The 26977-nt window shown below is 47.1% G+C and overlaps 1 protein-coding gene across 2 annotated transcripts in view; it reads right to left on the reverse strand.

The window, feature by feature from the left end:
- Positions 1–26977, reverse strand: part of LOC126271939 (uncharacterized) — an 891928-nt gene that overhangs the window by 524952 nt on the left and 339999 nt on the right. For both annotated transcript variants that reach the window (XM_049974360.1, XM_049974359.1), the window contains exons 6-8: positions 23212–23445; positions 21089–21361; positions 10842–11302 (exon numbers count right to left, since the gene is read on the reverse strand). In XM_049974360.1, the coding sequence (XP_049830317.1) occupies positions 10842–11302; positions 21089–21361; positions 23212–23445 (968 nt within the window). The remainder of the gene's footprint in view (positions 1–10841; positions 11303–21088; positions 21362–23211; positions 23446–26977) is intronic.

Here is a 26977-nt window from a genome sequence, read left to right on the forward strand (position 1 = left end):
CAATATAATGCTTGACTCTTCGGTGAAGGTATGTTCTCGAAACTTTAACAAAAGCCCGTACCGAGCTACTGAGCGTCTCTCCTGCAGAGTCTTCCACTGGAGTTTATCTATCATCTCCGTAACGCTTTCGCAATTACTAAATGATCCTGTAACGAAGCGCGCTGCTCTCCGTTGGATCTTCTCTATCTCTTCTATCAACCCTACCTGGTCCGGATCCCACACTGCTGAGCAGTATTCAAGCATTGGGCGAACAAACGTACTGTAACCTACTTCCTTTGCTGTCGGATTGCATTTCGTTAGGATTCTTCCAATGAATCTCAGTCTGGCATCTGCTTTACCGACGATCAACTTTATATGATCATTCCATTTTAAATCACTCTTAATGCGTACTCCCAGATAATTTATGGAATTAACTGCTTCCAGTTGCTCACCTGCTATTTTATAGCTAAATGATGAGGGACCTATCTTTCTATGTATTCGCATCACATTACACGTGTCTACATTGAGATTCAATTGCCATTCCCTGCACCATGCGTCAATTCGCTGCAGATCCTCCTGCATTTCAGTCCAATTTTTCATTGTTGCAACCTCTCGATACACCACGGCATCATCTGCAAAAAGCCTCAGTGAACTTCGAATGTCATCCACCAGGTCATTCATGTATATTGTGAATAGCAACGGTCCTATGACACTCCCCTGCGGCACACCTGAATTCACTCTTACTTCGGAAGACTTCTCTCCATTGAGAATGACATGCTGCGTTCTGTTATCTAGGAACTCCTCAATCCAATCACACGACTGGTCTGATAGTCCGTATGCTCTTACTTTGTTCATTAAACGACTGTGGGGAACTGTGTCAAAGGCCTTGCGGAAGTCAAGAAACACGGCATCTACCTGTGAACCCGTGTCTAAGGCCCTCTGAGTCTCGTGGACGAATAGCGCGAGCTGGGTTTCACACGACCGTCTTTTTCGAAACCCATGCTGATTCCTACAGAGTAGATTTCTAGTCTCCAGAAAAGACATGTCGTTAGTTTCTGAGGAAGGCAGCCTCCAGGTTCCTATGGCAGAGATCTACTGACACATTTAAACCGTGCACCGGAGCGGGACTCAAAGACACATCGCTGCGTTTCGCAAGTAGTGATCGTACGGCCCGATCTTCCTGGGCACAACTGACGAGCCACGTCGCAGTTTGTATTTTCTGACATCTGTCTAGTGCCCTCCACCAAAAATAGTCCGAAATTTAGTGCAGATCACGTGCACAGTTTCCATATGCATCGAATTCTGACATCACGCCGTCCGCCTCCTGTAGCTGATTGGTGCCGGCCTCTGTGGCCGAGCGGTTCTAGGCGCGCAGTCCGGAACCGTGAGTCTGCTACGGTCGCAGGTTCGAATCCTGCGTCGGGCATGGATGTGTGTGAGGGCCTTAGGTTAGTTAGGTTTAAGTAGTTCTAAGTTCTAGGGGACTGATGACCACAGCAGTTGAGTCCCATAGTGCTCAGAGCCATTTGAACCATTTTTTGAACTGATTGGTGCCGTCACGGTGGCTCAGCGTGGGTTAATCGATCAACGACTAACTTAAAAGGGTGTCTTTCGACGTCCGCCCTGAGCAGATATAACGAACGGAAACGAACAAAATGAGGTTAAGAAAAAAAAGAAAAACAAAGGGTCACCGGCAGAATGTCAATACTTAGAGCCCGGGTTCGATTCCCCGCTGGGTCGGAGATTTTTCTCCGCTAACGGACTACGTGTTGTAGTGTCCAGATGATCATCATTACATCCCCATCGATGAGCAAGTCGCTGAAGTGGCGTCAAATCGAAAGACTTGCACCCTGCGAACGGTGTACCCGACGGGAGGCCATAGTCACATTTATTTACCACTGCACACCTTGTACATTTATCTTCAAAGATCAAGACTCTCCATGGATGATCACAGGCTGACTACACTCGTGTCGGCGGGTCACCGGCGGACAGAGTGCGAAACTTGGCAGAAGAGCGTCGTCTGTGGAGCCGCGCGGTGTGGCTGCACGGAGTAGCCGTGCAGTCGGAGGCGCCTTGCCACGGTTCGCGCGGCTCCCCCAGTCGGAAGTTCGAGTCCTCCCTCGGGCATGGCGGTGTGTGTTACCCGTAGCTTAGCTTAGTTTATGTTACCTTAAGTAGTGTGTAAGTCTAGGAACCGATGACCTCAGCAGTTTGGTTCCATAGGAACTTACCACAAATTTCCAAAATTTCCGTGTGAGGAGGAGGCAGGCAGCAAAATGAGCACGAGTAATTAGGAACTGAAAATCTGCCAGTTCCTCCACAACAATGGTCGCCTCTCGAAAGCAGGTGAACATTTCTCTTAGTTTTGGCTCCACCATCACGTTTAATTTTTCGAGATAAGGATACCGGAATAAAATTCTGTAATGTATCTTCAGCACTTGGAAACGAGTGTATGGTCTAAGCCACTTTTCAAGAATTTCATTCACCGGCGACACACTTCTCCAATCTAGGAACGGACTTTTCGTTTCGGTTTCGTATTGATTCCGATGTTACGCATTAAACTGAAGGTAGTCGTCACACACGTGCCATATTCGCGAAAACTCCCCATCCCAAGCCCCTCACACTTAGGGGTATTCCGGCCGGGGTGGCCGAGCGGTTCTAGGCGATACAGTCTGGAACCGCGCGACCGCTGCGGTCGTAGGTTCGAATCCTGCCTCGAGCATGGATGTGTGAGATGTCCTTAGGTTAGTTAGGTTTAAGTAGTTCTAAGTTATAGGGGACCGATGACCACAGATGTTAAGTCCCATAGTGCTCAGAGCCATTTGAACCATTTTTTTGAACTTAGGGGTATGGTGGCCCAGTTGACAGCCAGTCAAAAACTGAAGACCGATGAAGCGTCAAAACAGGAAGAAGGTATACCGAACTGTGTAAAAAGAAGCAAAATAGAAACAGGGAATGGTGCAAGCTCACGATGTCCAACATGGAGAGGATAAGAGGAGCAACGGCGTCGCATTTATGTGGTCACTTTGTTCCATTGCGAAGCGGGAGTTCCGAGTTCTAATCTCGTTCGAACCCTCCCTTTTTTTCTAAAAATTATTAATTGTCCGTCCGGTTATTAACATGTCTGTTCACTGTATTCAAATTTATATCTGTGTCGTGGTGTAACGACCGTTTGCAACAGCGATTGTAAGGAAGGGACCTCCAGATAAACGTGCCTCCTAGCTGTTGTACACCAATACGACGTATTATGACTCTTGCGTTCCGTTTAGGAAGATTTGACTCTTGAATTCCCTTCTTGCAACATATTTCACACCCGTTTATCTGTTGTTTTTATCACAAGCTGCGACATCGTCGCGAAAAAACAGTGATCCGTATATGTAATAAGTTTCCTTTAATTTACGTCTATGGTCACAAACTTTTTGTTAACAGATTACCGCTTTCGGACTCTAGTGACCATCATCAGATCTGCAGCAAATATGGGAAAAACATAAATACACTCGCAAACTGTATACAGCTTAAGAACAATACATACCCCATAATGAAAAGTGGTACTGACAACATTAACATTTGTGCGTTTTAAATATGAAGAGGCATACTGTTTCTTAAAAGCATCACATATTTACTTCGTTTTCATACGTTTTACGCATGACTATAGTATGTTCTTGTCCCGTCTCTATTCATTTCATAGACTGCATTAATCAGATAATGTGGATCTTCCACTGTTACGGAATTTTATAATTGTTTTCTTGCAACGGAATGCCGCAGGGTACGAGGGGCCCTCTGCCGGTCACGTTCTACATCTACATCTACATTTATACTCCGCAAGCCACCCAACGGTGTGTGGCGGAGGGCACTTTACGTGCCACTGTCATTACCTCCCTTTCCTGTTCCAGTCGCGGGAAGAACGACTGTATGAAAGCCTCCGTGCGCGCTCGAATCTCTCTGATTTTACATTCGTGATTTCATCGGAAGGTATAAGTAGCGGGAAGCAATATACACGGTGTTACAAAAAGGAACGGCCAAACTTTCAGGAAACATTCCTCACACACAAAGAAAGAAAATATGTTATGTGGACATGTGTCCGGAAACGCTTACTTTCCATGTTAGAGCTCATTTTATTACTTCTCTTCAAATCACATTAATCATGGAATGGAAACACACAGCAACAGAACGTACCAGCGTGACTTCCAACAGGAAATGTTCAAAATGTCCTCCGTTAGCGAGAATACATGCATCCACCCTTCGTCGCATGGAATCCCTGATGCGCTGATGCAGCCCTGGAGAATGGCGTATTGTATCACAGCCGTTCACAATGCGAGCACGAAGAGTCTCTACATTTGGTACCGGGGTTGCGTAGACAAGAGCTTTCAAATGTCCCCGTAAATGAAAGAGGGTTGAGGTCAGGAGAGCGTGGAGGCCATGGAATTGGTCAGCCTCTATCAATGCATCGGTCACCGAATCTGTTGTTGAGAAGCGTACGAACACTTCGACTGAAATGTGCAGGAGCTCCATCATGCATGAACCACATGTGTCGTACTTGTAAAGGCACATTTTCTAGCAGCACAGGTAGAGTATCCCGTATGAAATCATGATAACGTGCTCCATTGCGTGTAGGTGGTAGAAACTAAAATGAGCTCTAACATGGAAATTAAGCATTTCCGGACACATGTCCACATAACATCTTTTCTTTATTTGTGTGTGTGAGTGGAATGTTTCCTGAAAGTTTGGCCGTAGCTTTTTGTAACACCCTGTATTCGATACCTCATCCAGAAACGCACCCTCTCGAAAGGTGGCGAGCAAGCTACACTACGATGCAGAGCGCCTCTCTTGCAGAGGCTGCACTTAAGTTTGCTAAACATCTCCCTAACGCTATCACTGTTACCAAATAACCCTGTGACGAAACGCGCCGCTCTTCTTTGGATCTTCTCTATCTCCTCCGTCAACCCGATCTGGTACGGATCCCACACTGATGAACTATACTCAAGTATAGGTCGAACGAGTGTTTTGTAAGCCACCTCTTTTGTTGATGCACTACATTTTCTAAGGACTCTGCCATTGAATTTCAACCTGGCACCCACCTTACCAACAATTAATTTTATATGATCATTCCACTTCAAATCGTTCCGTACGCATACTCCCAGATATTTTACGGAAGTAACTGCTACCAGTGTTTGTTCCGCTATCATATAATCATACAATAAAGGATCCTTCTTTCTATGTATTCGCAATACATTACATTTGTCTGTGTTAAGGGTCAGTTGCCACTCCCTGCACCAAGTGCCTATTCGCTGCAGATCTTCCAGCATTTCGCTACAATGTTCTAATGCTGCAACTTCTCTGTATACTACAGCATTATCCGCGAAAAGCCGCATGGAACTTCCGACACTATCTACTAGGTCATTTATTGTGAAAAGCTATGGTCCCATAAGACTCCCCTGTGGCACGCCAGAGGTTACTTTAAGGTCTGTAGACGTCTCTTCAGCCACTTCCAGCCCGTGCGAAATTCTGGCGTTAGCGCTAACAGAGGGCGCTGATTATATGCAGCACCATGTTTTCTTTCATTTGTGGCTCCACTAGCGATTTGTTTTGTTGTTGTTTAATATTACCTGGTGCACTATCAACGTTGTTTAACATTTATGTCATTATCTAGAATATTGGCACTAGAGCACATGTCAACCACTGTTTCTTAACTCTTCCTCTTTTTAACAATATTACTTTTATCGTGTTCTTCTTTGTATTGCTTTTTATTTCTGTAATGCCTTTTATACGTTATAAGCTCATTACAGACTTCAACAATTGTATCGCCCTTTATTTCCGCTGTTTCAATTAATTATTGAAAACTAGTGTATGCCGACATTAGCGACATCTGGTGAGCTTACAACACAAACATCTTGTGGCTACTGTACGGCAGCTTGTCTTAAACAGTAGTATTACTGACAATATGACTCGTGCAAATGATATCATTTATATTTAACGATGCTGGTGCTGATTCCGCATTTAACGTCTGACGATGCCACTATGGCTGCAGTACATTAGCACTTTCTTTTTATGAAACAGGTATGCCTCTTCACATTTAAAGCGCACAAATGTAAATTTTGTCAGTACCACTTTTCATTATGGTCTATGTACTGTTCTTAAGCTGCATACAGTTTGCGAGTGTATTTATGTTTTTCCCATTTTTGCTGCAGATCTGATGATGGTCATTAAAGACCGAAAGCGGTGATCTGTTAACAAAAGGTTTGTGGCCATAGACGTAAATTAAAGGAAACTTATTACATATACAGATCACTGTTTTTTCGCGACGATGTCGCAGCTTGTGATAAAAACAACAGATAAACGGGTGTGAAATATGTTGCAAGAAGGGAATTCAAGAGTCAAATCTTCCTAAACGGAACGCAAGAGTCATAATACGTCGTATTGGTGTACAACAGTTAGGAGGCACGTTTATCTGGAGGTCCCTTCCTTACAATCGCTGTTGCAAACGGTCGTTACACCACGACACAGATATAAATTTGAATACAGTGAACAGACATGTTAATAACCGGACGGACAATTAATAATTTTTAGAAAAAAAGGGAGGGTACGAACCAGATTAGAACTCATTAAAGACCGAAAGCGGTGATCTGTTAACAAAAAGTTTGTGGCCATAGACGTAAATTACAGGAAATTTGTTGGTTTTATTTCTGTAAGAGGCCTACGCGAGATCTCGCCTGTACTCATTATGCAACACATTTACTTCCGACTGTAACATATTCTAACCAACGTATAATATGACAACTGGCAAGACTACAGCAGGAGAACAGACACATCAGTAACCGGACGGACAGTTCATAATTTTGCGAAGAAGAAGTAGTCACGAGTTAGATTTGAACACGGACCTTCTCCAGCGCAGTAAGCGCATAACCACGATGCTGAGGCTGTTTAAAGTGACTCGATGTTGCACATCTTGTAATTCGAACGTGCACTCTTTCGATTTTGCTTCTTTTTAACAGTTCAGTACATCTTCTTCCTAGCTTTATGCTCGATACGTATTCAGTTTTTGACGGACTGTCCCTGGAGCCATTTTACCACTAAATGTGTGGGTGATTCGTTCGGAAGTTTCCCTTGCAAGCACATAGCTGACAGCAGTGGACAGCGAAGGGTTTGCGACGAAAACAAGTGTTAAACGCGCCCAGTGGGTTCCACAGCTGCAGGCAGAGCCACGTCACTGAAGGGCGGCGTAAACACGGCTGATGACTTGTTTTCGAACTTCCCGTTTCTTCCAGTTTGGTCCACATTATTTGGCCGATTGACCTCGTCATCGTCCTTACGTACTCCAAGCAGTTGTGTGAGTCTGTGTGTGCTTCATACCTACAACTGACAGTCGCTTGTCGTGCTTTATGAAGAGTGGAAAATGCTACCAACATTTGGCTACTGAATGAATTACCCGGCGACTACTACAACACAAAGTAGTGAAAGAAAATAATAAGCAAATGTTTGTTATATGTAAGTCCGCAGCTCGTGCCCGCATTTCGTGGTCGTGCGGTAGCGTTCTCGCTTCCCGCGCCCGGGTTCCCGGGTTCGATTCCCGGCGGGATCAGGGATTTTCTCTGCCTCGTGATTGCTGGGTGTTGTGTGTTGCCCTTAGGTTAGTTCTAAGTTCTAGGGGACTGATGACCATGGATGTTGAGTCCCATAGTGCTCAGAGCCATTTTTTTCCGCAGCTCGTGGTCTTGCAATAGTGTCTTCGCTTCCCGCGCACGGGGTCCCAGCTTCGATTCACGGCGGGGTCAGGGATTTTTCTAGCCTGGAGATGACTGGGTGTTGTTGTGTCGTCTTCATTCTCATCATTAATCCCCATTGCGGTCGGAGGCAGGGAATGGCAAACCACCTCCGCTAGGACGTTCCCTAGTACGGCGGTGCCGGTCTCCAGCATCGCCCCCTACGCTCTTCGGAGTATGGGACCTCATAATCATCAATATTGATAGTGACCGGGCAAAAAACTTCACGAAATAAGCGGCAAACGAAAAAACTACAAAGAACGAAACTTGTCCACCTTCAAGGGGGAAACCAGATGGCGCTATGGTTGGCCCGTTAGATGGCGCTGGCATAGGTCAAACGGATTTCAACTGCGTTTTTTTAAATTAGGAACCCTCATTTTTATTTCATATTCCTGTAATACATAAAGAAATATGAATGTTTCAGTTGGACCACTTTTTTCGCATTGTGATACATGGCGCTGTAATAGTCTCAAAAATATGGCTCACAATTTTAGACGAACAGTTGGTAAAAGGTAGGTTTTTAAATTAAAATACAGAACGTTTGAACATTTTACTTCGGTTGTTCCAATGTGATACATGTACCTTTGTGAACTTATCATTTCTGAGAACCCATTCTGTTACAGCGTGATTACCAGTAAATACCACATTAATGCAATTAATGCTCAAAATGATGTCCGTCAACCTCAATCCATTTGGCAATACGTGTAACGACATTCCTCTCAACAGCGAGTAGTTCGCCTTCCGTAATGTTCGGCCATGCATTGACAATGCGCTGACGCATATCGTCAGCGTTGTCAGAGAATCACGATAGCAAATATCCTTCAACTTTCCCCACAGAAAGAAATCCAGGGACGTCAGATCCGGTGAGCGTGCGGGCCATGCTATGGTGCTTCGACGCCCAATCCACCTGTCATGAAATATGCTATTCAATACCGCTTCAACCGCACACGAGCTATGTGCCGGACATCCATCATGTTGGAAGTACATCGCCATTCTATCATGCACTGAAACATCTCACAGTAACACCGGTAGAACATTACGTAGGAAATCAGCATACATTGCACCATTTAGATAGCCATCGATAAAATGCGGGCCAATTATACTTCCTCTCATAATGCCGCACGATACATTAACCAGCCAAGGTCGTTGATGTCCCACTTGTCGCAGCCATCGTGGATTTTCCGTTGCACAATAGTGCATATTATGCCGGTTTACGTTACCGCTGTTGGTAAATGACGCTACGTCGCTAAATAGAACGCTTGGAAAAAATTGGCACCGTCCCGTAATTTCTCTTGTGCCTAGGGGCAGAACTGTACACGCCGTTCAAAGTCGTTGCCATGCAATTCCTGGTGCATACAAATATGGTACGGGTGCAATCGATGTTGATGTAGCATTCTTATCACCGACGTTTTTGAGATTCCCGATTCTCACGCGTTTTCTACTGATGTGGGGATTAGCCGCGACAGCAGCTAAAAGAGCTACTTTGGCATCATCGTTTGTTGCAGGTCGTGATTGACGTTTCACATTTGGCTGAACACTTCCTGTTTCCTTAAATAACGTAACTATCCGGCGAACGGTCCGGGCACTTGGATGATGTCGTCCAGGATACCGAGCAGCATACATAGCACACGCCCTTTGGGCATTTTGATCACAATAGCCATACATCAACACGATATCGACCTTTTCTGCAATTGGTAAGCGGTCCATTTTAACACGGGTAATGTATCAAGAAGCAAACACGTCCGCACTGGCGGAATGTGACGTGGTACCACGTACTTATACGTTTGTGACTATTACAACGCCATCTATCACAAAGCGAAAAAAGTGGTCCAACTCTAGCATTCACATTTCTTTACGTACTACACGAATAAGTAATAAAAAATGAGGGGTTCCTGTTTTAAAAAAACGCAGTTGATATCCCTTTGACCTATGGACAGCACCGTCTAGCTGGTCAACCATAGCGCCGTCTGGTTTCCCCCTTCAAGCTACACGAGTTTCGTTCTTTGTAGTTTTTTCGTTTGACGCTTATTTCGTCAGATATCTTGCCTGGTCATAATCAATGGACCACCCTGTATATAATTATAGTTTTTCTTCGTTAATCTCAAAAAACAGTTTAGTCAAAATCCTGACTATCTCCACCGCGGTGACAAAAGTCACCGTATACATACTAATATCGTCTCCGACCTTGATCTGCCTAGCGCAGTGCAGCAGCTGGACACGGCATGGATTCAACAAGTCTTTGGGAGTCCCCTGCAGAAATATTGAGCTACACCTGCCTCTACAGCCGTCCATAATTACGGAAGTGTTGGAGCTGCAAGATCTTGTGCACGAACTGACGTCTCGATTAGGTCCCATAAATATTCGATGGGATTCATATCGGGTGATATGGCTGGTGCCCGCATCTCGTGGTCGTGCGGTAGCATTATCGCTTCCCACGCCCGGGTTCGATTCCCGGCGGGGTCAAGGATTTTCTGTGCCTCGTGATGGATGGGTGTTGTGTGATGTCCTTAGGTTAGTTAGGTTTAAGTAGTTCTAAGTTCTAGGGCACTGATGACCAGTGATGTTAAGTCCCATAGTGCTCAGAGCCATTTGAACCATTTTTGATATGGTTGGTCAAATTCGCTAGAATTGCCTAGAAAGTTTTTCAGACGAATCGCGAACAATTGTGCAGCAATGGCATGGCGCACTGTCATCTGTAACCACAAGAAGTCCATGAATGGCTGAATATGGTCTCGGAGTACCGGAAACATAACCATTTCCAGTCAATGACAGGGTCAGTTCGAGCAGAGCATCAGGTCCATTCCATGTAAACACAGGCCACACCATTATGGAGGCACAACCATCTTGCACAGTGCTTTGTTGACAATCGCCCTGTGATAGGGCGCCCGCCTTGCCCTTCCTACACCCGGACAGCACTGTCACTAATATTACAAGTACCGTGCGTGTGAATGGCTAGGAGTCGTCCGCCGCTACAGCCTGGATGGGTTTGTATCGATAGTAGGTCGGTAGTCATAATGCTCCGGCTGATCAGTGTATGCAGCCAATGCGTAAGCAGGTGGAGCCGCGGCCGCAGAGCTGGCGCAGAAATGTGAATGTACGCACCTGTTTTCGTCCTCCTCCCCGATGGGGTCAAGGTGTGAGGCCAGCCCCCAGTGGTATGGGAAGAAAGCCTCGCAGCCCACGACGGCCGTCACGCCGAACTCGGGGATGAGGTCCTCCTCCTCCTCCTCCTCCTCTTCTTCGTCTCCCTCCTCCTCTTCGTCTTCCTCTTCCTCCTCCTCGTCCCCCTCCTGTCGCACGCCTCGGTCTCGTTCCTCCGCGTCCAGCCCTGCACTTACTTCTCCGTTGACCTGCGGCCCTCTGCTCTCAACAACCTCGTCCTCTGCGACGCCGCCGCCATTGCCGAACAGGAGGCTGTCCAGCCGGTTGACGGGCCCGGCTGCCGCCTCCGAGGGCTGCGGCGGGGGCGGCGGAGGCGGCGGGGGCGGAGGCCGCTTCTTGCGGGAGCGCGGCTTGGGCGGCAGCGCCGGCGCCACTGACTCCGAGGTCGCCTCGCACGCCTCCTGCACAGGGGGCGGGGTCAGCCTGCTTCAGTGCTCACAACGCCACCTCACTCAGTGACCCTCTCCCAGTTCCTTTGTGCTTATAGGATACGTGGTCAGTTTCCAGCCATCTGTTTTCTAAACCAGTACGACGCAAAACTTCGAAGACCTAAATATTACCGAATACCATTAAGTACAAAACTTTTCAGGCTTTTGAGCACAGCTTCCGGACAGAATTATTTTTCCACCCAAAGCGAAGAAAATGATGTATTTCATGTCTACACTACTGGCCATTAAAATTGCTACACCACAAAGATGACGTGATACAGACGCGAAATTTAACCCACAGGAAGAGGATGATGAGATATGCAAATGATTAGCTTTTCAGGGCATTCACACTAGGTTGAGGACGGTGGCGACACCTAAAACGTGCTGACATTAGGAAAGTTTCCAACCGATTTCTCATACACAAACGGCAGTTGACCGGCGTTGCCTGGTGTAACGTTGTTGTGATGCCTCGTGTAAGGAGGAGAAATGCGTACCATCACGTTTCCGACTAGGATGAAGGTCGGATTGTAGCCTATCGCGATTGCCGTTTATCGTATCGCGACATTGCTGCTCGCGTTGGTCTAGATCCAATGACTGTTAGCAGAATATGGAATCGGTGGGTTCAGGATGGTAATACGAAAGGCCGTGTTGGATCCCAACGGCCTCGTATCACTAGCAGTCGAGATGACAGGAAGCTTATCCGCATGGCTGTAACGATTCGTGCAGCCACGTCTCGATCCCTGAGTCACAGATGGGCATGTTTCCAAGACAACAACCATCTGCACGAACAGTTCGACGAAGTTTCCAGCAGCATGGACTATCAGCTCGGAGACCATGGCTGAGGTTACCCTTGACGCTGCATCACAGACAGGAGCGCCTGCGATAGTGTACTCAAGACGAACCTGGGTGCACGAATGGTAAAACGTCATTTTTTTTTTTTTTTTTTTTTTTTTTTTTTTATGTATCCAGGTTCTGTTTACAGATTCATGATCGTCGCATCCGTGTTTGGTGACATCGCGGTGACCGCACATTGGAAGTGTGTAATCGTCATCGCCATACTGGCGTATCATCCGGCGTGATGGTATGGGGTGCCATTGGTTACACGTCTCGGTCACCTCTTGCTCGCACTGACGGCACTTTGAACAGTGGACGTTACGTTTCAGATGTGTTACGACCCGTGGCTCTACTCTTCATTCGATCCCTGCGAAACGTCTGGTCAGTGGTGGCCGAGCAACTGGCTCGTCACAGTACGCCAGTCACTGCTCTTGATGAACTGTGGTATCGTGTTGAAGCTGCATGGGCAGTTGTACCTGTACAAGCCATCCTAGCTCTGTTTGACTCAATGCCCAGGCGTATCAAAGCCTTTATTGCGGCCAGAGGTGGTTGTTTTGGGTACTGATTTCTCTGGATGTATGCACCCAAACTGCGTGAAAATGTAACCACATGTCAGTTCTAGTATAATATATTTGTCCAATGAATACCTGTTTGTCATCTGCGTTTCTTCTTGGTGTAGCAATTTTAATGGCCAGTAGGGTAATTATTAACGAAAATTGAGACAATAATATACATTTCCAACTAATTTGAACATATATTGTACATCATTAACACAAGTATCAGATGTTCAACTTCTTGTAACAGAAATGAAATTCCTACTTTGAGAAGAAACATATACTCTGTGGTAGTTCTTGCAATATTCACTATTCTACGACGAAAAGCCATTCAAATAATATACTAACATTCAAGAGAGAAAATGTTCACAAAGAACTTAAAATTAATTACACTGTTTAAAAAGCACTCTATCGTGTTGATACAAAATGTAGACTGCTATTTTTTCTTTTGTAGCATATTTATCAGTTTTTAAATTAAATACATTTTTTCTTAACATAAATAATTTCAAAGATGTGTTGGTGAAGATTAAAATTTGCGTGAACATTAGTAAAATGTTTTACTTCATTGTGTTTCAGCACAATAAATGATTTTTGATAAAGAAACAACTAAAAAATGAAGTAGCTGAGTGTTTAGAGTACAAGCATTGTAATTTTGAAGTCACTGGTTTCTAAGACATTAGCATAAAATTTTATTTTTTACTTTTATGTGATTTCCATATTTTTTTATCAAAGGGGGATATTAACTAACAAATACTGAATCATAATATCTAATATAATACCATACCATTTTTAGTTATTACTCACTTGAAACTTCGAGAATTCATAGAAAGTTAAAATTTAGCATAAATTGTGAAATACCATACATAAAATAAAATTGCTTTTTTCTTCCTAGAGACTGGACTGTACTATCTCTCATTTAATAATCAGGAATCTGCATTTCTGTATCAAATTTAATTACTTTCATGTGATTAGTATTTATCAAAAATGTGATTTAGTATTTGTTAATTGGCACTTCCATTCCATGATAAATATAGAATTCAAAAAAAGGATAGAAATAAAAAAGTTGTTACCAACAAGACATAATTGAGCTACTTCGCAATCACAAGGTATTTTTTCTTTTTGATATTTGCGTCCTACTGTTTCAGGAAACTGACGTTAGGGCACTGATCTTCACATACTGTAAATACACTCCTGGAAATGGAAAAAAGAACACGTTGACACCGGTGTGTCAGACCCACCATACTTGCTCCGGACACTGCGAGAGGACTGTACAAGCAATGATCACACGCACGGCACAGCGGACACACCAGGAACCGCGCTGTTGGCCGTCGAATGGCGCTAGCTGCGCAGCATTTGTGCACCGCCGCCGTCAGTGTCAGCCAGTTTGCCGTGGCATACGGAGCTCCATCGCAGTCTTTAACACTGGTAGCATGCTGCGACAGCGTGGACGTGAACCGTATGTGCCATTGACGGACTTTGAGCGAGGGCGTATAGTGGGCATGCGGGAGGCCGGGTGGACGTACCGCCGAATTGCTCAACACGTGGGGCGTGAGGTCTCCACAGTACATCGATGTTGTCGCCAGTGGTCGGCGGAAGGTGCACGTGCCCGTCGACCTGCGACCGGACCGCAGCGACGCACGGATGCACGCCAAGACCGTAGGATCCTACGCAGTGCCGTAGGGGACCGCACCGCCACTTCCCAGCAAATTAGGGACACTGTTGCTCCTGGGGTATCGGCGAGGACCATTCGCAACCGTCTCCATGAAGCTGGGCTACGGTCCCGCACACCGTTAGGCCGTCTTCCGCTCACGCCCCAACATCGTGCAGCCCGCCTCCAGTGGTGTCGCGACAGGCGTGAATGGAGGGACGAATGGAGACGTGTCGTCTTCAGCGACGAGAGTCGCTTCTGCCTTGGTGCCAATTATGGTCGTATGCGTGTTTGGCGCCGTGCAGGTGAGCGCCACAATGAGGACTGCATACGACCGAGGCACACAGGGCCAACACCCGGCATCATGGTGTGGGGAGCGATCTCTTACACTGGCCGTACACCTCTGGTGATCGTCGAGGGGACACTGTATAGTGCACGGTACATCCAAACCGTCATTGAACCCATCACTCTACCATTCCTAGACCGGCAAGGGAACTTGCTGTTCCAACAGGACAATGCACGTCCGCATGTATCCCGTGCCACCCAACGTGCTCTAGAAGGTCTAAGTCAACTACCCTGGCCAGCAAGATCTCCGGATCTGTCCCCCATTGAGCATGTTTGGGACTGGATGAAGCGTCGTCTCACGCGGTCTGCACATCAAGCACGAACGCTGGTCCAACTGAGGCGCCAGGTGGAAATGGCATGGCAAGCCGTTCCACAGGACTACATGCAGCATCTCTACGATCGTCTCCATGGGAGAATAGCAGCCTGCATTGCTGCGAAAGGTGGATATACACTGTACTAGTGCCGACATTGTGCATGCTCTGTTGCCTGTGTCTATGTGCCTGTGGTTCTGTCAGTGTGATCATGTGAAGTATCTGAGCCCAGGAATGTGTCAATAAAGTGACCCCTTCCTGGACAATGAATTCACGGTGTTATTATTTCAATTTCCAGGAGTGTATGAAAAAAATCTAAGAGCCACTCTGTTAGGTCGTGTTGTTCGTTGCTGATGGGGGTGCTAAGTGCTATACCACCTACTGCACTCCCCTGACTGCAGCCTTCGTAAGTTCATCTCGATTTCCAAACTAAGAAAACACTTCACGGCATTCGCTTCAGAATTGCCACAAATTCGTCGGGCAATAGACCGCTCCGCTCGAACTGTCAACACAACTGGCACTGCCAAGAGCACCCTACGATTTCCACATCGCTGGCAATGGGTTATATACAATGCTGGTGACTAATTTGAAGGTCAGTAAAACTTTGAAACACGTATCTATTTCGTACGAGCTGTAAATAAATTCAACCAGTGAGGGGACAACCGTGTTTGCACAGCCCTTCAGTGTTTTGTGGAGACGAGTTTAATGTTACTTTGGATAACCTTGAAGCAAACCATCACGGAAACGGTTGGGGGACCGTAGCTATTGTACGGCAACCAGGAGACAAAGTTTCCAGTGTTGGAGGATTGGAGAGCTTTAATGAAAGAGACATAATTGCTTATCGCACCTTTCAAGTAACTGAAATTTTCGACAGAACAAGGGCAAAGTCTTGTTTCATGTCTTCGATGCCGGAGGTTCTTCGCACAAGGAACCATCGCGAAATAAGGTGGAGCTAGTTGTGCAAAAGTTAAAGTAGTGGATGATCTCACTCGTTACAACAGAAATTGAATAAATTTTTCTTTCCCTTTCATTATCTCTCCCGGCATTAAAAAAAACGTAAACATTGATTCACTTATGTACTCTGTCGCGCGCTTTGCCATGCGTGAGGTACAGCGTGACCTTGAGCGGGACTTGGCCGCTGGCGCGCTCGCTGCCGGCTCTGGCTGCGATTACGGGTTGCCTACATGGGCATTGCCACTATTAAAGTTCCAATCCTCGTAAAATAAAATAAACCGAAACATACGACTGTTGGTAAAATTTTTGAATCAAGAAACAGATGTTCAGTCGGCTGTGGTGTGCGAGAGTGAATAAACGACACATAGCTTGGTAGAAGTTGTTGAAGACAGCCGGCGGTACCTCACCTGCTGACACAGCCGTCTGTGCGGGTCGCACATCCACGCGGACCGCACGCAGACGCGCTTAGCCTGCGAAGTTGCACAGTGGGCGTGCTCGTGTTCTTCCCCTATGGTCGGCGCTGATCTGTGACATGGATAACCCGCCCGCTTCGTTAGCCGCGTGGGAGGGGTCATGGTCCCGTTCATTCGCAGTCGTCTAGTGCTGCCTGACGTGAAAACGAGAGAAGCCGACCGGCAAGTGACGGGGAATCAGTTCTACTCTACAGAGGGGCCCAAAAAAATGTATCCACTGTTTAAAAGTCTATAACTGGAAAACTAACTGACGGGGTTGTCGCCGGCCGGAGTGGCCGAGCGGTTCCGTGCGCTACAGTCTGGAACCACGCGACCGCTACGGTCGCAGGTTCGAATCCTGCCTCGGGCATGGATGTGTGTGATGTCCTTAGGTTAGTTAGGTTTAAGTAGTTCCAAGTCTAGGGGACTGATGACCTCAGCAGTTAAGTCCCATAGTGTTCAGAGCCATTTGAACCATTTTGAACGGAGTTGTTTCATCTTTGGTAGTGTAACAGTTCGTACTTCCGGCAATCGCCACACAAGCGTTGTATTGCGTTGTTTTGTTTTGTTAGGTGACAGTCGCCAGATAGTGTTTTGTTCGTAGTTGCACCAAGTTACTCGAGTAAACATGGCTGGCGCTAGGCTTACATTAGATGAAAGGAAGTCAGTTTTGAAGTGGTTACGAACGAAAACATTAATGAGGTTCAACGGCAATAGCGAAATGAGTATCAAGCAGAGCCACCGACACGTTTAACGATTCGTCGCATTAGAGACAAATTTGAAGCCAAAGGCTGTGTCAAAGATGTACACAAACAACGATCTGGACGACCTGTAACAGTAACAAGTCCAGCTAACTCCCGTCGTGTGTTACAACAATTCACTCGCTCACTACAGGTCTGTGAGACAATGTGCCCGTGAAACTGGAGTGAGTCGCTCAAAGTGTTCGGCGAATTTTGAAGACAGCAAAGTGGAAGTGCTCTATCGCACGATTGCTACTCTCAATGAACGAGGACGACCCAGATCGAAGAATGGAGTACTGCGAGTGGTTTACTAACATGGTGCGCAACGATGAAGAGTTTGAAGACATGACTGTGTGGTCTGATGAGGCACAGTTGAAACTCAAATGGTTCAGTAAATCGCCACAATTGCATCAACTGGGCCGCCGAAAATCCATGTAGACTAAGCCGTGAATTTGCCAGGAGTAAATGTGTGGTGTGGGTTGTGTTACCGGGGTCTGATTGGGCCATTCTTCTTTGACGGCACAGTTAGGTGAGGTGTACCTTCAGAAGCTTCAGACATCCATTTTACCTGCCATCCGAGACTTGTATGCAGACGGAAGAGTTTTCTTTCAACAAGATGGTGCCCCAGCCCACTAGCAAAGTCGTGTTAGGGCGTATCTCGAAGAAAATCTACCAGGAAGATGGGTAGGCCGTAGAGGTGCTGTGGAGTATCCACCACGTTCCCCAGAACTAACTCCTCTGGACTTTGTGGCGTCATAAGGCTTAGGCCTGTCCCACCCCTCATTAAGTCGACCAAGACTTATTCGAATAATTGTAAGAACAGTTATTATTATTATGTTCTTTAAGTTTGTTTTTGGGCTTTCAGAAATACTGTGAGAAGGAAGTTTATTTATGTTGCAGATAACGTGGAAGACGTTGCCCAACGATCAGCACCAAAGTTCGACGTAGCGGCAAGTGGGCAAGGAATAAAACGAATGCTGCAGACTACCACGAGCCACGGAAGAGCCTGCGCCGCGAGGCGTCGAGCTTCCTAGGTCGTTGTTGGACAACGTCAAAGGAAGAGATATTCTGCTTTCTCTTCGTAAACAGATCGATCGAGTCTTGAAAGGTTCATGTAAAACGCATAGGCGGGTGACGCATTAGGTGGGACCCGATGCCTGTAATACTTCCACAGTTATTAAAAAGTTGTTAAACGGCAGAACCATAGTTCATCATTTATATAGATAAAAAGTAGTAAAGATATAGGAAAGGAAGAGTTGCGGCGTCAGAACGAAAAGTGATACATCGCTCAGCAACGAAGAAGGACGTAAAGAGCGGGCGTTATGTGGTGAAAACAAATCAACTGATAAAATAGTAAGTCTGTAATTAACCATAAAGCCACGTAACACTGCAACTTTTACCTGTGGGGGGCACTAAAGGACTCCGTTTATCGACAAAAGCCACGCACATTGGATGAACCTCGAGAATCCATCGTACATTCATGTCCAAATATCCAACTGAAATCGTTGCAGTTCCAGTTCGGCGGCAACGTTTGTGTGTGGATGTTAATGGTGACCATTTCGAACACCTACAATGATCTCTCTAAGTTGGACTTTAAGCTACACTTTCACCAAAAATGAGACAACTCCGTCAGTTAGTTTGCAAGTTGTGGACTTTAAAACAGTGGATAAATTTTTTTGGACCCCTCTGTATGAGCTCCGCCACACACGTAGGGTGGTCTAGTATGCGGGTATACAGACAAGGAGCAGGTCAGATATGGGTAGGCAGGTAGGTAGACAGGGAAACCCGCCAGGATACCGAGAGAGCTAACGCGGTGCTTCCTAGACTCGGGTAGGCGCGTCGGCCCCGGATCGAGTCCGCCCAGCGGATTAACGACGACGGCCGGTGTGCTGGCCAGCCTGGATGTGGTTTTTAGGCGGTTTTCCACATCCTACTAGGTGAATACCGGGCTGGTCCCCTCGTCCCGTGTCAGTTACACGACTCGCAGACATTCGAAACACGTTCACAGTATTTCACGATTTACAATGGACGCAGACAGCTGGGGTACACTAATACCGTCCCAGGGGTTATAGGGCTACGGCAGGAAGGGCATCCGGCCACCGCTTACAATTAACCATGCCAAATCCGTCCTTAACCCTGCCGACCCTGCGCTCAATGCGGGATAAAGGCAGTAGCAAGAGAAGAAAAGAAGGTAGGTAGACACTTTTTTTCCACTAGCTGCTTATTTTTTATGACCCACCGTCTAATTTCTTATGGTGGGTCATATGTTGCCACTTAGCCGCTGTGACTGGGTCCGGGGTCCGGTGTGACTGAAAGTAACACCACACCGGCTCCCGTCCCCACTCACACCGTTGCCGTGTCCCGCCACTTGGAGGCCGGCTCTATTTGTTTATATCCATTTGATATCATTTCTTGTGCAGCATTACAAAAACTTATAACTAATACAAAATCAAGTGAGATATTAATAAACAAAACGGAATTAAAGATTTAGAAAGAAGGAAGGAACAGAATTGAATAGACAAGAGAGAGGTACAATATTGCCTGTCACCTGGTGTGGGCGGCCGCCCGGGTCTTGGAATGACCCTCAAGACACTGGCCATCACTCACCATGCCATTAACATCTACCATCCTAAAAACTAACTTAACTAGAAGAGATTGGGGTACTAAGACTAAGACCTGCATGCCCAGCCAGCTAAACTATTTACAATAGAGAGGTGACTGATTTTGTGCTTGGCTCAAATTTGCTAATGAAAGGGTTCTTGTGGTAATAGTAATGAAGGTAATGACGCTAACGGTTTGCGTTGAACCTACAAGGCTCCTACTAGAGTAAATCAGGCGCAAGCACCTCCCGGTCTCGCCGACAACACGACCTGAACGGTGGTTTCTCCCGATCTACCATACGTATTCGTCGGGTTGGGCTCAAAAGAGAGGGACCCCAATTAAGATCCTTCCATCCAGGCCTTGCGCCGCCTCTTACCAGGAGGCGTAGGTCCCTTGAAGAGGTGCCTAACTTTAAGCTTCAGATCAGAAGTTACTAATGTAGTGGAGGTTGAGTTATAGGCTGTCTAGGTTGGTTGTACAAACAATACATGCTCAGCCAATGAGACTTATAATAATACGTGGTGTGGCAGTTAGCACCTTCCGGCCCCGCCAGCAACACAGCATGAACGGTGGTTTCTCCCGATCTACCATAGGTATCCGTCGGGTTGGGCTCAAAAGAGAGGGACCCCAATTAAGATCCTTCCATCCAGGCCGTGCGCCGCCTCTTACCAGTAGGCGTAAGTCCCTTGAAGAGGTGCCTAACTTTAAGCTTCAGATCAGTAGTGTAGTGGAGGTTGAGGTATAGGCTGTGTAGGTTGGTTGTACAAACAATTCATGCTGAGCCAATGAGACTTATAATAATACGTGTTGTGGCAGTTAGCACCTTCCGGCCCCGCCAGCAACACAGCCTAAATGGTGATTTTTCCCGATCTACCATAGGTATCCGTCGGGTTGGGCTCAAAAGAGAGGGACCCCAATTGAGATCCTTCCATCCAGGACGTGCGCCGCCTCTTACCAGGAGGCGTAGGTCCCTTGAAGAGGTGCCTAACTTTAAGCTTCAGATCAGAAGTTACTAGTGAAGTGGAGGTTGAGGTATAGGCTGTGTAGGTTGGTTGTACAAACAATCATGCTGAGCCAATGAGACTTATAATAATATGTGGTGTGGCAGTTAGCACCTTCCAGCCCCGCCAGCAACACAGCCTGAACGGTGGTTTTTCCCGATCTACCACAGATATCCGTCGGGTTGGGCACAAAAGAGAGGGACCCCAATTAAGATCCTTCCATCCAGGCCGTGCGCGGCGTAGGTCCCTGAAGAGGTAGCTGGCTTTAAGCTGTTATTAGACAGGGAGGTTGACCCCTAGACAGCCAGGTATGTAGTACCTGCAGCGTGGCGTGCAGGCGGCGCACGTGGCAGAGCGGGTGCGCCTCGTCGCCGTAGCTGAGCGGCGCGTCGCGGCAGCGGCAGGCGGCCGCCACGGCGCTCGCCGCCCCCGCGTCGGCCTGCTCGTCCAGCAGCTGGCGCTCCAGCCGCTCGAACGGCCGCAGCACCAGCGACACGTCCAGCTGCGGCTGCAGCAGCGGCTGCTCCACCACCGTCGACACGCTGCTGCCCGTGTCGTCCGACTCGCTGGGGCACTCCTCCTCCTCCTCCACCTGCCGGCACGCCCACACCACCCTCACATCCTCCAGCCAGGGCCAGCAAGTAAGGCGAACTCTAGACTGCGGTTTACTGGTAGAATCCTGAAGAGATGCAGTCCTTCAACAAAGGAAATAGCTTACAATACTCTAGTTCGTCCGGTCTTAGAGTATTGTTCTTCTGTATGGGACCCTTACCATTTGGTCTGATTCAAGAAATTGTGAAGGTCCAAAGAAGAGTGGCAACATTTGTGACTGGTGCATTTAGCCATCGCGAGAGCGTTACAAATCTCATACAAAGTTTGAAGTGGGACACACTTCCAGATAGACGACGCGCTAAACGGGCTACTCAACAAATTCCAAAATCATATCGTCCGCGAGGACATGGAGCATATATAATTACCAACAGAACATTTTCTCGTAATCACATAACTATACTTCAAGTTGAAACGTGACCTATAATTCAGCTTGCAATAAATGTACTACCCGACCTTGGATCAAATGAAGTGAACGATACCGCGGTGAAGACGTAAAAACCAAAGACCACTCCTACAAAGCTATGCGAAAATACGTTCATGTGAGCCTCTGCAAATACTTAACATGAAGCTTCCTGGAAGATTAAAACTGTGTGCCGTGCGGAGTGGCCGCGAGGTTTGAGGCGTCATGTCACGGACTGTGCGCCCCTACCGCCGGAGGTTCGAGTTCTCCCTCGGTCATGGGTGTGTGTGTGTTCTTCTTAGCATAGGTTTGAGTAGTGTCTAAGTCTAGGGACCAATGACCTTAGCAGTTTGGTCTCTTAGGAATTCACACACACAATCCATTAAAACTGTGTGCCTGACCGAGACTCGAACTCGCGACCTTTGCGAAGTCGAGTCTCGGTGAGGTACACAGTTTTAATCCGCCAGGAAGTTTCACATCAGCGCACAGTCCGCTGCGGAGTGTAAATTTCATTCTGGAAATAATATGATTACAGCGATGCTTATGAACGTCACAAAATAAATAAACCATTAATTGTATTTTATTTATGAAATGTATTTCCGAACGATTATTTTGTATAAATATATCTATACATGACAGTAACTCCTTTGCTACATCTTGTTAGAGGAAAATCTGTCTTCTTTTGGGCAGTTGGTTGTACGAATTGGAAGTGCGAGTTACGTTTGTTTTATAGATTTGTATTGTGTAGTGAAATGAATGAAAATATAAGTGTAATTCTGCTAAAAGTCCACCAGATTTCACATGGTTACTGAAGTAGTAACCCGTCAATCCTCTAGGCAATTCTAGAAAGATGAATCACACAAAGGAAGAGAATAACGAGCCACCAACGTACAGCAAAGAAGAGCAACAAAAAGATAAGCATATTATTAACAAATGATTCAAATGGCTGTAAGCATTGTGGGACTTAACATCTGAGGTCATCAGTCCCCTAGACTTAGAACTACTTACATCTAACTAACCTAAGGACACCGCACACATCCATGCGCGAGACAGGATTCGAATCTGCGACCGTAACAGCAGCGCGGTTCTGGACTGAAGCGCCTACAACCGATCGGTCACAGCGGCCGGCTATATTATTAACAGAACTAGTTATTAAAAATTGACTGTCCGTGCCACTCGCTGCAGTGTGCCACTATCTCAGAGTGGCAAGTGCTGTGAAAATGTGACCAGGCGCCGAAATTACCCCGAAACATCACTAACTTCAACACTGAGCAGCACGAGCGTGGCGATGGTCAGAAGCTACTGAGGTGTCTGTACACACTATTCCCGCTAACTTGTTTTTACCGAAGGGCGCGGCCCCTTGCATCCTGCCCCCCCCCCCCCCCCCCATCCTCCTCCGTCTGTCAGTGTTGTCCTGACGCTGCGCTCACCTCGGCTTCCACGTCCACGATGTTGGTCCTGGTCTGCGGTTCCGGGGGCTCGGGCGCGCAGTCGCTGTCGGCGAAGGCGCGTGGCGGGCCCACCAGCACCAGCTGCTGCTGCTGGGGTGGCTGCGGGGGCGGAGGGGGCGGCGGCTGGGGGCGGCTCCTGCGCGGCGGCACCGGCGGGGGCGGCACCGCAGGCGGCCCGCCTGTGGCGCCCTTGGGCGGCGTCGTGGGCGGAGCCTTCGCACACCAAACTCTTACTCCACGTGAAACGTCCCCTTAGAAAAATTTATAAACTACTCTGCTGGTAAACCCCTTACGTTATCTGATTTTCAAACAGCTGAGCAGAACTGAACGTACTCAGACATTTCTCTCTTTACTTATTCTGATCATCACTAAACTGACACACAATATTTTTAGCGCAACACTTAGACTAACCCCTACAAAAGAATGGCCGTGACTAACAATAACCTATACCTTTCAAGAATCACTTATCTCACAAAAATCTTCGTTACTCAAACTACTGCAATACAGAGAGCGCCAATACTGCCAGCTAAATAAAAGATTCAAACTACTGAAGGCACTAACTACTGATAGACATAGTTGGCAAATGAAAGATTTTGATAGAGAACAAACAACGTGGTTACCTTAATAATATCCAAATATCAGTTCATGATATACAGTATCACAGATTTACTCTTTCTGATGGAAACACGTCCAGATCGTCCGTTCTCAAAATTCTGCCATCTCTCTCCCCACATCCACCTCTGCTGCCGGCTCACATCCAACTGCCCAACACTACAATGGCGAATATGCCAACAATACAAACCAGCCACAGACTGCACACAGCGCAGCCAGTGATTTTCATACAGAGCGCTACGTGGCGTTACCAACATAAAAACCTAAACAGCCTACTTACACGCGTCAACATCTGAACGTCACTTCATGGTGTGAGGTGGGGAGTACTTTTGCTTATGGCCTATCATAACGACGACTTCAGTGCTGTAGTTGGATTCGCAGCAGGGTACGAACACGTCAGAGAAGTGCAGATCCATCCTGACATGAGCACACACAACCGTACCCCTCACGTTTACTGAAGCCTTTGCGAAACCTGTCAAGGCTACACGGTGGCACTGGCTATCTGCATCGTCGACTACGGTATACAGCAGCGGACTCCACCGCTTGCAAGTAGGTACAGGAGTAAATACAACAACTAAATCCAACTCCAGGCCTGGAGAACAGATAAACAGCGTCCCGGTGGGATGATATATAGCCACCTGTAAGCGTCTGTGTCACCTTTTCCCAAATATCAGGTACTCTGTACCCAACTAAGGCAATGGTGCACTTCATAACTGGGCATGGGCCTTAACTGGTCTATTTACGCAGAATACGGCCGTGGTTCAAATGGCTCTGAGCACTGTGGGAGATAACATCTAAGGTCATCAGTGCCCTAGAACTTAGATCTACTTAAACCTAACTAACCTAAGGACATCACACATATCCATGAACGAGGCAGGATTCGAGCCTGCGACCGTAGCGGTCGCGCAATTCCGGACTGAAGCGCCTAGAACCGCTCGGCCACACCGGCCGGCTACGGACGTGGAAAACAGCTCTGTGTCATAGCGCAGAAATAGGGACGTCTGGACAAGTAGTGCTTCATTATATACTCATGCTCATAAATTAAGGATAATACTGATACATGGCGGAAACAATGCTCTAGTTGGCGGTTTGGGGATTTAAATCACCTCGGGGTATGACCATGCAGTACATTTGACCTGCGGTCGTCGCACGGTGGCGCTGGCAGCAGTCCACATACGAAGATATGTGTCGGTGAATGTCAGAGTACTGTGCAGCGAGTAAGTATGCAAACGTTTTCAGACGTCGTAATGGTGACTGTGTCTTGAAAATGGCTCAAAGAATACATATTGATGACGTTATGAGGGGCAGAATACTAGGGCGTCTGGAGGCTGGTCAAACACAGGTCGTAGCACGAGCCCTCCGTATGCCACAAAGTGTGATCTCGAGATTGTGGCAAGACTCCAGCAAACAGGAAACGTGTCCAGGCGTACAGTACGGGACGTCCACAGTGTACAACACCACAAGGGGACCGATATCTCACCATCAGCGCCCGCAGACGGCCACGGAGTATTGCAGGTAGCCTCCCTCGGGACCTTACCGCAGCCACTGGAACAGTTGTCTCCAGACACACAGACGACTGAACAGACATGGTTTATTCGCCTTGAGACCTGCAAGGTGCATTCCACTGACCACTGGTCACAGTAGAGTCCGTAAAGCCTGGTGTCAAGAACACAGTACACGGGCATTGGAACAGTGGTCCCAGGATATGTTCACAGACGAGTCCAGGTTTAGTCTGAACAGTGGTTCTCGCCGGCTTTTCATCTGGCGTCAACCAGCAACCAGATACCAACCCCTTAATGTCCCTGAAAGAGACCTGTATGGAGGTCGTGGTTTCTGGTGCACGTACATCCCTGCATGTCTTTGAGAGAGGAACTGTAACAAACCAGGTGTATCGGGACTAGTATGTCCGCCTTTTCAGGGGTGCCGTGAGTCCACCTTCCTCCTGATGGATGACAATGCACGGCCCCACCGAGCTGCCATCGTGGAGGAGTACCTTGAAACAGAAGATATCAGGCGAATGGAGTGGCCTGGCTGTTCTCCAGACCTAAACCCCATCGAGCACGTCTGGGATGCTCTCGGTCGTCGTACCGCTGCACGTCTTCAAACCCCTACCACACTTCAGAAGCTCCGACAGGCACTGGTGCAAGAATGGGAGGCTATACCCCAGCAGCTGTCGACCAGCTGATCCAGAGTATGCCAACCCGTTGTGCGGCCTGTGTACGTAAGCATGGTAAGCATATCACATAATGATATTGGGGTACATGTACAGGAAACAGTGGCGATTTGTAACACATGTGTTTCGGCACGGTTTTTTCAACTTATCACCAATACCGTGGACTTGCAGATCTGTGCGTGTGTTTTCCCTATGTGCCTATGCTATTAGCGCCAGTTATGTGTAGTGCCACGTTATGTGCAATTATCCTTAATTTATGAGCATGAGTGTAGTTTGCACCACGTAGAATGGACGACTCATCCAAACACCAAAGGCTGGAAGTTATTTAAGTCTGATGCCAATAAAATGTAAAGAACACTGCAGTACAGTTTTGCAATAGGGAAAATAAAAATTTCGATTGCAAAGTACAGGGCAATGAACGTGGTAACCAAATTAAAGAAAACTGAAGAGACTTGGAGCATATGTGTACAACAAGAACAGCAGCTACATGAGCGCCTCGACAGAGAGTTCGACATGGAAACAATGAGCAGGAAAACTCATCGGGTATTCTAAGTTCAGAGAATATCATGATAAATTGGAAATACCGTGTGACTAGGGCCTCCCGTCGGGTAGACCGCTCGCCTGGTGCAAGTCTTCCGAGTTGACGCCACTTCGGCGACTTCCCGTCGATGGGGATGAAATGATGATGATAAGGATAAGACAACATCCTGTCCCTGAGCGGAGAAAATCTAAGCGCCAGCCGGGCCGTTACGTATGACATGCCGTCGCGCTGACCACTCAGTTACCAGGGGCGGATATGAGCATGATGTTGAGGATTCGTCCACATGGCATACTACTGAACATGCTACTTACTGACGTGATGTGTTCATTTCTAGTGCACAATTATTTAAATTTCACTTTAAATAAGTTTGGACACAGGTACCGAAATGGTAATCCGAATGCTACCAAACCACGTACGAC

Source organism: Schistocerca gregaria, chromosome 5 (assembly GCF_023897955.1).
Source record: "Schistocerca gregaria isolate iqSchGreg1 chromosome 5, iqSchGreg1.2, whole genome shotgun sequence".
In the NCBI taxonomy this organism is placed as follows: Eukaryota; Metazoa; Arthropoda; class Insecta; order Orthoptera; family Acrididae; genus Schistocerca; species Schistocerca gregaria.